At 46.5% G+C, this 17,851-nt stretch overlaps 1 protein-coding gene across 5 annotated transcripts in view; it reads right to left on the bottom strand.

Moving 5' to 3' along the window:
* Window positions 1-2,156: 2,156 nt before the first annotated feature.
* Window positions 2,157-17,851, bottom strand: part of MAP3K8 (mitogen-activated protein kinase kinase kinase 8) — a 28,323-nt gene continuing 12,628 nt past the window's right edge. For all 5 annotated transcript variants that reach the window (XM_079946935.1, XM_079946938.1, XM_079946939.1 and 2 more), the window contains 7 exons: window positions 16,105-16,469; window positions 13,425-13,589; window positions 11,722-11,983; window positions 9,737-9,843; window positions 8,835-8,987; window positions 6,060-6,306; window positions 2,157-4,470 (listed from right to left, as the gene is read on the bottom strand). In XM_079946935.1, the coding sequence (XP_079803061.1) occupies window positions 4,340-4,470; window positions 6,060-6,306; window positions 8,835-8,987; window positions 9,737-9,843; window positions 11,722-11,983; window positions 13,425-13,589; window positions 16,105-16,469 (1,430 nt within the window). In that variant the 3' untranslated portion in view covers window positions 2,157-4,339. The remainder of the gene's footprint in view (window positions 4,471-6,059; window positions 6,307-8,834; window positions 8,988-9,736; window positions 9,844-11,721; window positions 11,984-13,424; window positions 13,590-16,104; window positions 16,470-17,851) is intronic.

Here is a 17,851-nt window from a genome sequence, read left to right as displayed (position 1 = left end):
AGTAGAAGAACTAAGCATATGAGAACAAGTTTCCATACCAAAACCAAACATAATAAATTGATATCACAAGGTTCCAAGTAACACAAATGTGTTTATATAATCTTGAACATTATTACTCCAGTACATTATAGAAAGATTCCTTTCCTGAATGAAGACATTATCCTTACCTGTTGCCTGTCCTCTCTGGTTCTCGCTATATATGTATTAAGCTTAACTATGCATACTATGTCCCAAATCTAGTTATTCTCAAAGATGTGGTCATGAAGTGATTGCGTTTAGCTTTCGCATAAATTATCTAAGAGAATTCAGGTGCCATGGCACATAATTCTCACAAACCTCAATGACCCATTATGGAAATGCCTGTGCTCTTTTAGTGAAGAAGCAGTTTTTCCATGAGAAAAAATCTGGAGGCCAAGTGCTCCAGGGAAACAGAGAGCACCAAGTCACTGAGTGCAGTGCAGACTATGCCACCCTGGTATTGTCGGAAACAGCTGATCATCAGAGAGAGAGATGGGAGAGATCTGGCTGCCTCTTGAATCATAAGCACAGGGCTCTCTCTCACACATATACACACAGCTCAGCTTCACTCAAGGCTGCTTCCACACTGAGCATGGACTATGGAATAGCTATGCTCAATGTTCATTCACTTTTTAAGGGGCCTCTCCATGACATCACGGACACCCTGCTCCCGTTCTCCCTTCCTTGTTCTAGAAGATACTCAGGGTCTACACATACAGAACGTTTATCTTTTGCAAGTCTCCCCTTCCCCACATTTGGCCAATTTAATCAAAACTTGGTTCTTCCTTTGCCACAGTTTTGGTGCCCTTTTCCACTGCTTTGATCTGCGCAGAAGCAGACGGGCCCAGCTCGTTTCTAAAGGGGAAAACAGAGTCGAAGTGCTACTTTGTGTTTTGGGTGCCAGAAAGCGAAAGTGGCTGGCGTTCGGAATTCCCTAAGAAATTGTATACAGAGCACAGTTGGGAGTCTGGCACACCTTGCATGTATCTATCCAATGGCCAGGGATGATGATAGCTGGAGACCAGCAAGACTTGGAGAGCAACGGGTTCTCCATCTCTGACTTAGGAGGACCTATTGAAGTTAACCAGCAGAGGTCAGGTTCTCAGCTGAGTCTCTCTCATTATAAGAAACTCTAAGAATGAATTGCGTGCCAAGGCCCCATGACCTGCAGTTCCCTGGTGGGTAATAAACACATGGACGTGAGGATTTAGGTTTATGAGTTCAAATAGGCCACAGCTTTATTGGTTACAGATGTGAGCTGTTTGGCTTAGGCATTGGGTGAAGCCAGGCTATATCTCGATTCCTGCCCATCTGCACGGAGTCCAACTAAGAATAAACCACCAATAGGGGGAGCTCTATAAGTTACATCAAATAGGGGCACCCTGTTGGGTTTGTGGCATGGCCCTAGCCCATGTCCGGGCATCAGGCAGAACCCCCAGATCCCATTAACAGGATACCCTTAATGAGGACCCACCAGCGGAGGCTACAACCTCTCCTCCATCCAAAGGCCGACCCAATGCCTAACCTCACCAAGTTGTGACGATTGCTACAAGGTAGGCGAAAACCTAATGGCTGGTGCCAGTTTGCCAAGCGGAAAAAATTCCTACCTGGCCCCAACAATATGGCGGCAAACATTTGTGCATAGCAAGGTTGTGTCATAGCAAAGCATAAAGAGAGGGCTGGTGCGTTGGGAGATCCGGCAAAGCGCAAGAGAGGAGGGCACCTGGCCGAGCCACGGTTTAAATTTTCCGTGGCCACGCCCCCTACCAGCACTGATTGGACAGCATGGCCACGCCCAGCACCAGTGATGCAGCAGGGATGGCACAAGGGGGGTTTCAAACTCTGCCCCCTGCCAGATCACTGCAGGGGGCCGGATGCCAGGCCACAACACGCACAAGGGGGGTGTCAAACTCTGCCCCCTGCCAGATCACTGCAGGGGGCCGGATGCCAGGCCACAACACTGCCCACTGGAAAAGGTGAGCAGATTTCCTTTATTGATGGTCCTCCCAGTTGCTTTGAAATTGACCACAAAAAGGGTGCATAGCATATCTACAGGAATGCAACTGTTTTTACACAGGCTAAGAAATGGGTACACACACTAAGAAATGACAGAATAAATGCACACAAGAACACATGAATTTATACCTTCAAATCTTTAATCCAGTCCTATTGGAATCAGGAGTGGAAGAAATTAATACAAATATATTTTGTATACAAAGAGCCTTAAATATAAACTTTGAAACAGATATGTTGTTTTATAACTAGTTCTATTTACAACATACACAGTATGCCATTAAAAAAAGGGAAACAGGTGGTTAAAAGCGACACTAATCCTTCGTACACAACTGTTTTATAAAAGTTTACACATTCATCCCATGGGATGTACCAAACTATGTTCTTGAAACAGCTTTACTGCCCTCTAAAACATCACATTTAAATGTATTTAACATCTTCAAGAGAAAAGGAAGTCTTTTTCCATAGGAACATAAAATAATGTATCATTCATGGCATCCAAACACATGTTTATTTTAACAAACATGAAGTCTTGCAGCCACAAATTGAACCACCACCGGAACTGGCAAAGATTCCCAAACACAGTGCAATATTGTTCACCAACGTTATACATCAAATGGCTCGTGTGTACAGCTGCTCTTTTCTTTGCAGAAGTTTGCAAGCCAGAACTCATTCCATGCTTTTGCACAGCTCCCGTTCATGCAAAAGGACTTTCTGGGAAACTGCACCTGATGTAGCTACCTGAGGCTGCAATATGATGCAGAGCAAGCCTCAATGGCGTTCACCTCTGAGTAGACATGCCCAACATTGCACTGCCAGTCAAAAGGCGAGGGTGCTAGTGCTTTCTGAACACCACCCTACTATGTGAAAAGCAGGAGACATGCCTGTCGCTACAATTTGCTTTCTTTGCTGTTTTTCAGTTCTAAGAGTCTGTCTTCAAGCCACAGGAGTCCAACTATTTCTTGACAATGGGCTAGATCCTGAATCATGCCGCAATGCTAACTCCTGAGAGCATATCAAATTCAATGGGATTTACTTCTGAGTAAGAATGGGCAGTGCTGTATTGTTAAAGTTAGCTGAATTTACAGCATAATGCTAATCATGTCTATTCAAAATAAGTACAGTTTGGCGTTTGCTCCCAGGCAAGCGGAGTAAGGATTGCAGCTTCAGTCCCTGTTGAAATCAATGGGACAATTTAGTCATTACTTATGTTTACAGCTCCCATTAATTTCTACAAGCTTCTGCCACAACACCCTTGGCCTATATACCAGGGTTCTCAAAACTCTGATGTCAGTGTTTCAACTTAGCTTGGGGGTGGAGGGGAAGAACGTGACTTATGCCCTGCATAGACCTGGGGCAACAAAACCACTGATTTGCCCAAGTTGGCAAATTCTCAGTCTGAAAAGCGGGGAGATCAAATAAGCGCCACAGAGAGAGCTTGGGAAATGTGTCAAAGAACCCAAGGGAAGCAAAAGAAGGGCAGGGAGTGGAAAATAGGGAGTTCCCTTCCTTGGCATCCAAAACAAGCCATCAGCAAAACAAGTGGGAGGTTGGGTGGAGATGGGCAAAGATGCTCATGCCATGCTGGTTTGTGGGTCAACTGAGCTGCTGCTGGATGCAAGCAAAAATCGGCAAGGGGAGAGGGGACAGAAAAAAGCAGGCACCCCAACTAGCAATACTCCAGGCCTTCTTGGGGAAACCAGCCCCATGCTATAAGCCAAGGATTTGCAAAGTGGAGGCATCCCAGCCAAGGCAACGCTACAAAAAGCCACTGCTGGAAGCAAGCACTGCTTAGAAACAGCCGGAGATCCGATCCAATGTGCACTTTGATGGTTCTTAGGCGGAAGTGTTCAAGGAGTCTTAATGGAGGTCCGAATGAAGCTTAGCTTAACTATTCAGACCCAGTCAGGTCTGCCTTTCTTTTTTCTTAATGCACATTACGTGTGTGTGTGTGTGTGTGTGTGTGTGTGTGTGTGTGTGTGTAAAATAGAATTCTACGATACATATACAGAGATATATATGCACATACACACACAAATACTTTTACACACTGAAGATTATTCAAATCACAAATGATGTGTGCACGCAAGACACACACCATATGCCAACGAAACAAGTAATCTGTTGGCGTTTGCTTTCATCCAGAATGTAAAGACAGTGGTGATCATTATATTTTGGTCAGAATTCCCAAAAGGGTTAAGCTTTAGAAAAACCTTCAAGTGATAAAACCAATTGCACTCTTCTTCAAAAGCAGTTAGTTCTCCAAGAGGCATTATCTCCTTCTGTCCAGCACAAGAGATCCTTAGATTTATTCGTAGTCTAGCGTTGTTGTTCCCCGGACAATGTTAAAGTAGCCAGCTAATGCTCCAATGTCTATGTACAACGATCGCTGCCTCTTTAGCAGTTCCGATTCCTCGGTAATCCCAAGACTTGAAGAATCTGCCAAGGAAGAATTTTAAAAGAGAGAGATTACCATATGATATTATACTGCAAGACACGTTTTAGAGTAATTGGTGGTGATTTTTCAAATCTGCTTCAGCTCACTAAATATGCTTCTTTTCGAGAAAACTAAAATCAGCAGCCTTTGCAGAAGAAAAAAACACAGACTCAAGGGAGATGAACCGTAATAGGTGGTTACAGCCATTCATGCAGACCTCAGTTTAATTCTTCTGCAGCATCAATAAAGTTTACAATGAGTAGAAGGGATGTTTCCTTTTTACAAACCTATTCGTAGGGGACAACTTTCTTAGCAAGTGAAGCACAAAGCATGAAATAGTACTGTTCTTGCGTGCACTAATCTCTCTCTCCATCTATCTGTGCCTCCCATTTCTTGGTGCAGTTTACCTCCAGTATACCAGAAAAGGAACCAGCACAGGAAAATCAGGCATCATTAATGCAAATGTCTGACAAACCCTTGCTCTGCCTTTGCTGCAGCTTAGTTACCTACTGCTGCAAGCTCGAAAAGCAGTGGTGCTCCACTGATAGGACAGCTGGCATATAAAAGGTTACCGCTTCCATTCTAAACACACGTACACAGTTGCAAGCCTCGTGGAGCACAGCAGGGCTTAGTTCTGAGTAAACATGCATGGGACTGCACTGTTAAAGGGCTAGGATACTGTCCCCAACCACACAACGTATATTTTAGCAATCATCTTAGAAAGGGTCTAGCAGCAAGATGTGGGTGGGACATCTCTGGACAGTCAGACATGATTTTGTCAGATTTGCCTATTGCTGTTTGAAAAGGTCAGGTGCAGGTAATCCCATACTCATGTGTTTGTTTGTTTTTAAAAAACAAAAATTGAGAAATCGCATTTTAAAAAATTGTGCATTGTTTTAATTCTGATTTGCATTGCTGTTGTTTTCCCTCAACACGTCCTGTTTCTTAAAACAAAAACAAAAAACCAAACCTAATACTCAAAATACTGGAGAAAAGCATTTCACAATTCTGGGAGCTCCAAAATACTTTTTTTTTTTTTTTTTCCCCAAGAGCTTCCTGAATGACTTGTGTGAGCTTGTCATTGAACTGATTTTCCAGGAATCTGCTGCACTGAAGCTAAAGCCTCGTTCCACTGGAAAGCTAATGAGATTTCTGAAATGAATGGGAACCTTAGCCTGACGTCATCCTAAGACTTTGACCACAAGCCCTTAAACTTCAACCTTGCCGTAAGCAAAGCTTCCACCTGGAAAAGACTAGAGCAGGGATAGGTCCATGTCGAGCCTTTTGGATAGGAGCAGCTGTGCACTCCGTCCTCCAGACAAATACGCTGACAAGAGTCTATATCAGTCTCCCATGTTCATCTCATTCCCTTCACCTGCTGCTTCCACCTTGACCTGTGACCTGACAAAGCGCTCCTGCCTGGCACAAGCTCAGTCCCATACCCCTGTCCCTTCTGTTAGAGCAGGGATGGGGAACCTGTGGCCCTCCGGAGGCTACTGGACTATGACACCCATCATCCTTGGCCACTGGCTGATGGGTGCTGGAGTCCAGCCACACCCAGAGGGCAGATGTAGGAGGATTGGTTTTGTACCAGCAATGTTTTCTGGCAGCTCCAGGTCCTCCCTGGTCATCAGCCTTTTCCTTTCGAAGAGTGCCGAGTCCAGGCTCTGACACCGAGGCTGTTCCTCCGGAGGTGGGTGCAAGGCCTCGTGCTTAAGCAGCTCTGTGGCAGAGGGTCTTTGGTTTGGGTTCCTTTCCAGAGAAGCTTCCAGCAACCTTCTCATGCCGGCACTGCAGTCCTCAGCAATGTCTTCCAGAGGCGGCGCTTGCTTGTGGATCTATCGGGAGGGAAGAAAAACCAGCGGCTTTTAGCACGATGCTCACTGAGAGGGAGAGAGAAAAACAGCTTTGGAGAGGCTCCTTTCTATCATAAGGTTACCGCCCTAGGAATTTCCTTGCCCTGACTCATGCTTTGGAAAACTGCCACTCTGCCGCCGCCGTGGAGAACCATGGCAAAGCTGGAAACAGAGCCAGTTTCACAGCGGAACAGCAAACCCTAACAAACCGGCTTAGAGTTCATCCAAAGGTCGGAGATCCTCGCTCCGCAATCTGGGCCAACGAACACAGAGCAACTGGGGGATGATCCAAAATGGAGCATCGATTCGGTTTCGGCAAACATCAGTTTGTGTGCTGGCAATGTGACACACTGGTTGGCACTGTGAAGAGGCTTGGTACATCAAGGTCACCATGTAAACACAGGAGTGTAAGGAGCTGCCTCATACTGAATTGGGTCATGGGGACCTGCCAGCTCAGCACTGCCTACAGTGACTGCCAGCAGCTCTCCAGGTTTCAAAGCAAGAACCTTCTCCCCCCCCCCCCACCTTGATATGTTAGAGACTGAACCTGGGAATGTCTGCATCCAAGGCAGATGACCTACCACTGAGCTACTGGCTTGAAGAAAATCTGCTTAAAAAAGCACATCTGCACACAATGGCTCCAGTTTGCGAGGCCTAAAACCTTGGGACAGTCACGGGGGCCTGAGTTCATCGCCCTAGAGTTCCTCTGCCAAGTTCACATTCTGCCTGTGAACTTCACAGCTTGCAGTTTCCACCTCCCTCCCACTCAGATCAGAGAGAAACAAACGGAATCATTCCCCTTGTTGTTCATACTTCCACAATCCCATGGAAGTTTACCAAGTTCAAACAGCAAGAAGGTCAAAACGAAAAGGAAAAAATAGACTTGGGAGTGAGCGATGCAACTGTGGAAATGCACATCTGGGGCTTCGTTCTGGTTGAGGTACTAAACCTCTGCTGTGGCTGTACCACTTCAGACGACAGAGATCATAACCCAAATGCTCCGCTAACTTTCGTTTTTTCTGTGTGCAGGATCCCCTGCCGACAGACAAGTGTTTAACCATGTGAGCCCCCACCTGAAATCTGAAGTGCTGTCCAGATCCTGCAGGTTTGTCACACTTTGGGGACAGGGGCAATACAGAAGACACACAAACATTCTTAGAAATATATTAATAAGTAGCTGGTGGAGCAAGCTCCAGTTTGGGTCCTGAGTGAGAGTCTAACTCTTTCCTTCCATGCCACTTTGCCAAATGAAACCACCCCTCAGCCTGCTCCTGGGTATGTGGAGACAACAGGTATTTGTATCCTTCCACCCACATTGCTTGGTGAGGCTAATAGCAGGGGGATGGGCAGTTACCGTATTTTTCGCTCTATAGGACACACTTTACCCCCTCCAAAAATTAAGGGGAAATGTGTGTGCATCCTATGGAGAGAATGCAGGCTCCTTGGCTTCAGCGATAGCAACGCGAAGCCTCCAAAGCACAGAGGGAGCACTCCCTCCGCGCTCCAGAGGCTTCACGTTGCTTTCGCTGAAGCCTGGAGAGCAAGAGGGGTTAGTGTGCACCGACCCCTCTTGCTCTTCAGGCTTCAGGGATAGCTGCCTAAAGCCTTCAGAGTGCAGCGCGAGTTCCCGTTGCGCTCCGCAGGCTTCAGGTTCCTTTTGCTAAAGCTGGGAGAGCATGACTCTCTTGGCTTTAGCAGAGAGGGAGAGCTGCGCAGCGCCCCTTCAGCCAAGCAGGAGGAGAAATGGAAGGGGCTCCGTTTCTCCTGCCGCTTTGCTGAAGGGGCACTGAGCAGAGAGGGGGAGATTATTTTTTTCTTGTTCTCCCCATCTAAAACAAGGTGTGTCCTATGGTCAGGTGTGTTCTATAGAGCGAAAAATACGGTATATAGCTTGGGGAAATAGTGTGAACACACAAACACACACAACAGCTGCTGCTCTAATCCGAGTCTCTTGTAGCTTCTTTTAAGTTAAACTTGGAAATCTGGTTTCAGATCTCAAACATCACATGCCTGCTTTGTGTCCCAGTGAGAATTCATTCCGAGTGCCATTTCCGAGTGGGGTAGGAAAATACCTATCTATGGTGCTCATTGTGTTGCCACTCTGGGCCTGGCAACTGCTCAGGGTGACTCAGCTTGTAGTTTTGCCCTCGAGAGCATTGCAAAACGAGCATTTCTGGATCAGGCTCAGCGGTGGGGCGCATGGAGCGTATGCAGAAAGTCCCAAAATCAACCCTTCGCATCTCCAGTAAAAAGAGCCAGGTAGCAGGCGATGGGAGAGACCTTCCCCTGCCCGACACCCTGGAAAGCTGCTGCCAGGCTGAGCGGACAGTTCTGAGCTAGATGGACCAATAACTTGGACATGGTCTAAGGCAGCTCCCTATGCTAATTAAGGGAGTACCCTGTTTCCTGCAGTGGCCAACCAGGTGCCTATAGGAAGTCAACAAGCCTAAAAATAAGGCAGGTGCTATCAGAAAGGGGGATGTGCCCACGCAGCCAAAGCCCATGCTTACTATGTAGAGGTAGGAGGGGTACGCCGCACGGGGATAGCGATTCACCCAGGGCGGGATGCCAGTCTGCATGTGGATGATTGTTGCTCCCAGGCTATAGATGTCGGCTTTTGTAGTGTGGCCTCGGCAAAGGATCACTTCTGGACTCATGTAAATCTGCAAACGGAAGCCAGAGGGAAAATTAGCTCCAGTCTTGAATCTTGACAGTCTTAACAGCTAGAAAGATTGGGCAACAGGGAAGTGGTTTTATTTCCCCCACCCCTTCTAGCATAGGTGTGGGGGAATTACTTTGGTCCTCCAGATGATGCTGGACTACAGTTCCCATCATCCCTGGCCACACTTGCAAGAGCTGATGGGTTTGAAGTGGGTTTCCCATTTCGCCTTGGAGGCAAAACCATCTGTCAAACTATGGCCTGCTAACAAAAAAAGACAGCGGGCGCCCAGGAAAGAGCAAAGTGAGGAGGGCTCATTCATGTAGCGCCAAACCACAGTTTGGCATTACATCTGAACTGAGCCAACAATTATAGAGAAGAAATGCCGTAAGCAGGGCAACTGAAACTTCAGCACACACACATTTGTAGACCAGCATTGCAACCTGTAGATTAGGATTGAAACCTTCCCGTGGAATGATGGCATGTAACTTTAAAAAGTCCAGTTTCCCTGCCCCCACCCCAAACTATCAGTTACCACTAAATCCTTCCAGGCTTTTTTTTTTTACCATTACTTTTACCTATTTTTAAACTTAGACGGTGCAAATCAAGTATTTGTTCGTTTTCACGAGCGCCCAACAGATCTTCCAATGGGACTATGACCCCGCTGCCACCGCCCTTGTGGCAGCTCTTTCCCATTCAGCTTTCATTACAATGACATAGCAGCAAGGCTCCCTTCTTGCTTATGGTTCTTACCTCTGTTCCTCGGAGGTCTTTGGGATAGAAAACATCTTCCGTCATTTGAACGCTCAGACCGAAGTCCACCAGGACTGCTTTGGTTGACATGAAAACAATGTTGCTGGCTAGAAACAAAAGGAGAACAAACGAGGGATTGTTAGGGACCTGGAGAGGAAGTCTCAACATCTGCTTGAGGTGCAGGGAGCAAAACGGAGGACAATATGCACTGTATTTTTCTCCCCAGCAGAACTAAACAACTTGAAGGTGGTTTTCCTCATCATCCCCCTGCAATACAGCAATAGTAAATCCTGGCCTACCTTACAGGGTTGGGTGTAAGGTTTACTAAGGAAATGTACGCAAGGGGCTTTGAATACTAAAAAATTAAATGCAAAATATCATTATCCCCTAGGTAGCTTTAATAGCTAAGAATGCTACACTTTTATTTACTATTCTTATTACTACTACTACCTATATTATTATTAATAATAATTTTGCAAGAGCCTATGTGTAAATGTACAGGAGGCTGTGGGAAGGGGGAAATCCTTTTGGTTTAGTTCAGGCTTCCTTAACCTCAGCCCTCCAGATGTTTTTGGCCTACAACTCCCATGATCCCAGCAGGACCAGTGGTCAGGGATGATGGGAATTGTAGTCTCAAAGCATCTGGCAGGCTAAGGTTGAGGAAGTCTGGAAGCTGAAGCCTTTGACAGCAATAAACTGAGCAAGATTGGAGACAGGAGTCCCCAAAGACACCAGACTTCATGGCATTTCAGCCGGACACACCTCTCTTGATGAGGCTCTTTGTACAAATCCTGGCCTAAAGCTATAGATGTAGAGAAGAATAAGAAAGACTTTCCCCCTCTTTGGGCATCCTGGCCTTCGTAACACAGCAATCACAAACTCAAGGGAGCTTCTGCTGCATAACCTGTTTGGCTACGACAAGCAAAATAAATAAATAAGGGTATTTTTGGCTCCACTACCCTGGGGCTTGATCAATTGGTTTTATTTCTCTGCTGCTGGAGTCCGATGCTGTGTGCAATGGTTTTATAGTTTTAAAGTGAATTTTAATGTTGTGCATTGTTATTGTAAATTGTTGTTGTTGCTAGCAGGCTGCATGCAAATGCTATCAAGGAATATGGAACATCTTTTTCCTGTTAAGAAATAAGTAATAAGGATGCACATCTAAAGAGGGAAAGTAGTGGCTTTCCACATATTAAGGCAGCAATCCTGTACATGGATTTCATGGGACTTATTTCTGAACAGACATGCCCAGGACTGTGCAGTAAGGACCACTTCCGATCTTGGCTTGACTGCCAAAGGTGCTCCAAGAACCACAGTAGGTGACCTCAGAGGCATATTCTAGATACTCTGTTTACACAGGGGAAATTGCTCCTAAAATGCCATTACTGACCATCTGCCTCATTCTGTATATCCTTCTTACTGAGGTTCATTGGAGAACTATTTATTATTCTGCTTATTAACAGATGTAAAACCTGCCTTCCTCAGAAGGATCACGGGCTTCATTTATGGTGGTTATTTTAGAAGGCTTGTGAACAGACTGTAGGAAGTCATCCTTATGCCTGTTTGGCTTTGGCATGCTTTTTACAGCTGCGGCTTTTATTTCTTTATATTTCTAACATTCTGTCAAAGGACTCTCCCAGATCCGAATGAACAGAAATCATAGGCATAAACATTTACTTAAGATAAACATACAAATCTCACTGACAACCTCCAGATAGGTCTTCCAAGGAATTTCCAGGATTATCTTGAGCCCAATTTATAAATCATGGGTGTTGCGCATAAGGACAAGCTATAATCCTGTGCTCCTTCAGGTGTTTGCTGGATTACAACTCCCATCATCCCTGACCATTGGCCAAACTCGCAGAGGCTGATGGGAGCTGGAGTCCAACCACATTCCGAGGTCCACAGCTTCGAAATTGAAGGTTTCGAACACTACACGGTGCAACTGGTGTAAGGGGAGGGCACAGCTGTGAATTGTAACCTACGTTTTATATCTTGATGTATAACTCCTTTCGAGTGAAGAAACTCAAGTCCCTTGAGGATATGCTTTGTCACCCAAATGATCTCGAATTCTCTTAGAGGCCCACAGCTTTCCACCTTCTCCAGGACAGAGCCTCCTTCTCCTGCCTCCATGAAGAGGTGGATTGTCTCGTCCCACAAGATGGCTCCGTAAAGTTCAGCAATATTCTCATGGCGAAAGCAGGCCTGGATCTCAACGTCCGATGGCTTGAACTGTTCCACTGGGACCTAGGGGGCCAAAATGGAGGCAGATTAAGTAAAGCAGGCAGAGCAAAGATCCACGGTTCATGAACTGAAACACATAATGCTCTGGAGATCATTGTCTCAATGCTCTGAGCTTACTATTACAAAGAGAAGGAAGGTGGTAGGGAATACAAAAGGCTCAGGAAACAGTGAACTAATTGAGGAAGGGCAAGGGAGTTGAATGGAGGGTTGCTTTGCTGCTGTGTGGACAAGGTGTGTTGAGCATGCCTAATGTCCAGCACCCACATCCTGGAGCCAGAATGGGGCTTGCTTTGGAAATAAATAACAACAACAACAACAATTTATACCCCACCTTTCTGGCTGGGTTTTCCCAGCCACTCTGGGCAGCTCCCAACAGAATTCAAAGCATAATAAAACATCAAACATTAAAAGCTTCCCTAAACAGAGCTGCCTTCAGATGTCTTCTAAAAGTCAGATAGTTGTTTATTTCCTTGACATCTGATGAGAGGATGTTCCACAGGGCAGGCACCACTACCGAGAAGGCCCTCTGCCTGATTCCCTCTAACCTCACTTCTCGCAGTGAGGGAACCGCCAGAAGGCCCTCGGCACTGGACCTCAGTGTCCGGGCTGAAACACTTGGGCAGCTGCTTTGAGTACCTTTGTTACCCAAAAGAACACTGCAGCCTTCCTCAGCAGGAGAGGGATTGGAAATTTTTACCACACAGCATCCCCAAATCTCAACGCAACTGCAGGGACGATGACCACTACCACCACCCTGTCCCAGCTGTGAGTTGGAAGAGGCAGTTGGGACTTCGCTCATCAGCCTCCCCACTGGTTGATGGAATGCTTGGCTTGAGGGTGAGGGTGGCAAGCAGAACTGGAGACTGATGGTTTGAGCAGTTGTTTTGTGATGAAATATGAGCAAGCCCAGCAAGCCCTGAGGAAAGCACTCAAAATAGAAATCCATCGGGATAGGGCTACTGTAAAAACATGGAATTTATACAAGGCCTTTGAAGGTGGGCACAGACCAGACCCACCCTAGGTTCCCATAATCATCATGCATCTGAATAATTATCTTCACCATTTGTCACCAATTAATGCCTCCCCTTAATGCACATATCCCAAAGTGTTAGACAACAGGGCAAAGACCTTGCTTGCACTGAGCTCCATTCACATCTCAGAGTGCACCATGTGCACCCTGGAGATCTTGGGTGCTATCTACTCAGAGAAGACCCACTGAAATTAATAGGCCCCAAGTGAGCCACACTCATTCATTTAAGTGGGTCTGGAATCAGCACAGGCTACAGCCCATGACATCTGGGCAGATATTTCCTCCATCATAAAAGCAACAATACCCCCCTCCCCCCACTTATCATTACATTAAATGAAAGGCAGAAAGTCCATCTAATAGCAGTACAGACCCAGCACATAACAGACCCTTGGAAAGGGAACCCTAGGAACGTACCAGTTTGCAAGCCATGCGCTTTTTGGTTTCTGTATCTTGTGCCAAGTAGACTTTCCCGAAAGCTCCCCGTGGAATAAAGTCAGTCCCGATATTTCTATAGGTTAGCTTCCATGGAAACAGGAGCACATCGGAGTCAATTTGATAGCGCCCATTTTTCGGACTGATCTATAGAAAAAATAATAAGATGAGGGGAAATTAAAGGAGGCTTTTTTTTTTTTCCATGAGAAACTCGCCAGAGAAAGATATATCTGGTTTTTGGAGATACGTATTGCCCTCCCAGAATCAGACTGACTGATCCCACCTTGTCCAACGCTATCTGTTCTTGCCATGGTTCTCCAGTCTCACTGTCCCTGCAGACACAACACTTCACGAGATCTTTTAAATGGAAGTTGCCTGGGGTTGAGCTTGAGATCTGTGCGTCAAGCATAGAATTATAGAAGTGGGTCATCTAGTCCAACCCTGCAAGTGGGCAGCCTTCATATTCTGAGAACCTAACTTTGCCTGGTCTCTTCTTCGCAGTACAAAGAAGCCTTGTGGCACAAAGGAAGGAGCAGCCTTTATGTAGACCAATCAAATGGGAATGGCACGTGAAGTATTCAGTTCGGTCTGGAAATATTTACAATTCCGGTGAGCGATTAGCCTCCCATAAAGACTCAGTTGCACCTTACTCTCTGGCAACAGCAACCTGGCTGAGGGATTTGCGTAATGAGTCCATCTGCTGATTTGTTTGTTCATTCCTGGAACCTGCCCGCCTCTTGCTCCACAAAGCTGTGGGTTTGGTTAGAGAAGGTAAGCAAACAGTTTTTGACACTTCCTACCCTCAAAGGCGGTACAGGGGAGGGGGAAAGAAGCACTTTTCCGAAATATTCAGAGAAGATAAGCAGAGAGATATAATGCTTCATTACATCATGCGGGTTTGAATGGTACTTTGAAACCACAAGCACAGCTGGCCGGCAAAAGCACTATGTTTGCAAGGTTCTCAAACAGCGCAAGGCGAGAGTTTGAGCTTCTCACAATTAAAAGTAGAGCTGTGACGTTTAGTCAGCTGTTTGTTTAGATCAGAGGTGGGGAAGCTTTTTGAGCCTGGGGCCACATTCCTTTCTTGGGGGGGCCTTGCCGGGGCTAAGAGTGGGCAAAGCAACGGATATACCTGAAGGAGCGTCTCCACCCCCATTGTTCTGCCCGGACACTGAGGTCCAGCTCCGAGGACCTTCTGGCGGTTCCCTCCCTGCGAGAAGTGAGGTTACAGGGAACCAGGCAGAGGGCCTTCTCGGTAGTGGCGCCCGCCCTGTGGAACGCCCTCCCATCAGATGTCAAAGAATCAAACAACTATCTGACGTTTAGAAGACATCTGAAGGCAGCCCTGTTTAGGGAAGTTTTTAATGTTTGATGATTTATTCTGTTTTTAGTGTTCTGTTGAAAGCTGCCCAGAGTGGCTAGGGAAACCCAGCCAGATGGGCGGGGTAGAAATAATAAATTTATTATTATTTTTTATTGTTGTTGTTGTTGTTGTTGTTGTTATTTAAATTTTACCCATTTGCAGTGGGCTAGCTTCTGCACACATGCAAACATCGCCATCCTCTATCCAGGCAAGACATATTAATTAATCAATTGATGACATTATATTCAAACCGCAATATGCATTTTAAAGCTAAGCTGCTTGCAGGATCTAACACAGGGGCCTTAGCACCTTAGCTCTGCTGCAGCTCCTCCACACTATGCAACTTCAAGAGCCATGAAACTGTTGTTGCGTCAGAATACCCTCCCATCCCCTTGGGTGGGCAGGCTTGGTTCACAAGAGTCAGAGCTGTTGACATAAAGTCACACTGTCCATATTGCAAAGAAGGCAATAAAAAAAACATTCCAAAGCAGCTGGGAAGACCCATCCAGTTCTATCTGACTGCCCAAGCTCACAGCAGTGTTCTTTCAGTTGTTTAATAAGGCTTCCTCTCTATTACAGGATTAAGACCTGGCTATGCAACTGGAAAATATTGTCAATTTCTATTGCAGCTTGAAGCATGAAACAGATCGGGGATACTTGTCCCCCAATCCAGTTCATCTCATGGAGGGGAGTGCGATCGCACCTGTTCTCCCTACCACACACTTGGCACACGGGCTCTATCCCTAGGAAGGGCTGTAACGTTTGTATGCAGCTTACACATGAAAAAAAATCAAAACTGCGTGGTCCATTTCTTCAGTAAAATCCAATAACTCACAAGGTTTGGGGAAGAGCTGTAGCTTCTGGACATGCTTTGCAGACAAAAGCTGAGAGTCCTGTCTGAAACCCGCTGTGAGATGGACTAGTGATCTGACTCTGTATCAAGGAACTTCTTATGATTTTAGTCTATGCATGTTGCATTTTGTGCATCTAGGTCATCCAATCCACAGGCCGGTGTCTATCTTGGAGACGCTAGCTTTAAGCCCATTTTTTTACCAGCACATCCCACAGCCTTCAACAGCAACTGGAGGACAAGAGGAGTCTGCTGGATCAGGACCAGCTAGTCCAGCATCCTGTTCCCACAGTGGCCAACCAGACACACTCATTTTCTTCTTTGGGGCTTCCCATAAGCAACAGCATCCTCCCCATTTGCAATTCCCAGCAACTGCTAGCCAGAGGCTTACTGCCTCTGAATCAAGCGCAGGCCAACGGCAGACGGGCATTTCAAAGAAAAGAACGTACCATGTTTAATATGATTCCAGACTCTTGTCTTCTGGGCCGGCAAAACTGCTTGGCAGTGTTGGACACTTGGTTTGCAAAAGCCAGCAAGTCTTCCACAGTCCCATACTTGACGGACGACAATGCCGAAACTTCCCTTCCGCTGAACAGTAAGGATTCAGCGCGCTCCTCATTCTTGTTCGTCTCTGGACACAGGGCAAGGAGGCTGTCTTCGTAAACGGCAAGGTCTCCATTTGGGTAAAGGTTTTCCATGATGTCGATCACTTCAGACATATTTAAGTCTGTTAGCAATAAGTCAATCTCCTGCTTATGGTCACTGTCGGTGCTCATATACTCCATCACGGTTTTCCCTCTTCCCCTTATCCTACCTGCAAACCACACACAAAGAAAGAGCAGAATAAGATTTCACAGTTAGTTAAAGACGAAAGCAAAATGATTTCAACTTAGGAAGTTATTGGGCATCTGCAGTTAGAACACGCATATCTTAACACTGAAGGGAGAGTATGGAGTCTGCATACTTTAGGCCACAACCTTGCAAATTTAAACAGGCATAAGGCAGGGATCCTATATATATTTAGGTCACATCCATGCTACACATGTAACACACATTTAAAGCACATGGTTTCTCCCAATGAATCATGGGAACTGTCATTTATTCCTCACAGAGCTACGGAACCCTATGGCCTTAGCAAATTACGGCTCCCAGGATTCTCTGCAGAAAGCCACATTTCTCTGCAGAAAGCGGCTGTGACCTTACTAGGAAGCAAGTTAATTGAACTCAGCAAGGCCTACTTTCAAAGAAACATGTATAGGATCAGGTTGCAAGCCCCATTTAAAGCAACTGGGCAAGCTGGCAGGTGGCCATAAGGGATTCTTACAGTGGGCCAAGGTTACACATGTTTTTAAGTCCCACCGGCCTTGCATGTTAACTGTGCATTAAGCACCGCTGAAATCAATGGGACTTAACATGGTCTTTTTCAGAGGACGGCCAAAAGGAGATTTAACTGCCAGCTGTACCGATACTGCTGTAAGTATGGGGAATCTGTGGTCCTCCAGAGGTTGCCTGACCAATGCCCATCATCCCTGACCATTGGCTATGCTGCTGGGGTTTGGACTCCAACAACATCTGAAGGCCACAGGGCCCTTTTGGACTAATGTGATGGGAAGGCAGTGCTCTCCAACACAACAGATTGGAAGAGAGCGAAGGATCCAAGCCTGCAGCAGCGAATGCAATGTGCTTGGGTCAGTGGAGCTGAGGTGCACGCTTTGCCCCCTGTACTTACAGGGGAGGAGGGATATCACTGTGTGCTTCAAGGCTGGTAGACCTGCAGGCTGCCAGAGGTTGCTGGACTTCAACTCCCATCAGCCTCAGCAAGTCTGGCCAATGGTCAGAGGTGGTGGGAGTTCCCTATCTCTGGTGTAATTCTGGACAGCACAGATGGCCCCTGCTGTGGGGCTTTCCCTTCAGCTGCCCTCCTCCTTCTGCAACAAAAGTCATACCTTCTGCAGCAGCCGCCTGCTGGAGGAGACTCTGCCCTGCCCTTTCCCCCACCCCTGCACCTTCCAGCAGGCCTCGAAAAGGTGACTTTGGCCCTATATGTACTAGAGAAGAGTGTGTGGGCTGCCTGTGACAGTGGCTGCTCAAGTGTAGCAGCAGGGGGTGGGGAATCTACCAGGGAAATGCTGCAGGCTGGGGCAGCCCCAGGCCACCTCCTTCACTCATTGGTTGAAACCTGCCTAGATCCCCATC

Source organism: Podarcis cretensis, assembly GCF_951804945.1.
Source record: "Podarcis cretensis genome assembly, chromosome: 12".
NCBI classification, from domain to species: Eukaryota; Metazoa; Chordata; class Lepidosauria; order Squamata; family Lacertidae; genus Podarcis; species Podarcis cretensis.
Note: the sequence above shows the minus strand (reverse complement) of the source record. Positions and strands in the feature narration are given on the sequence as shown.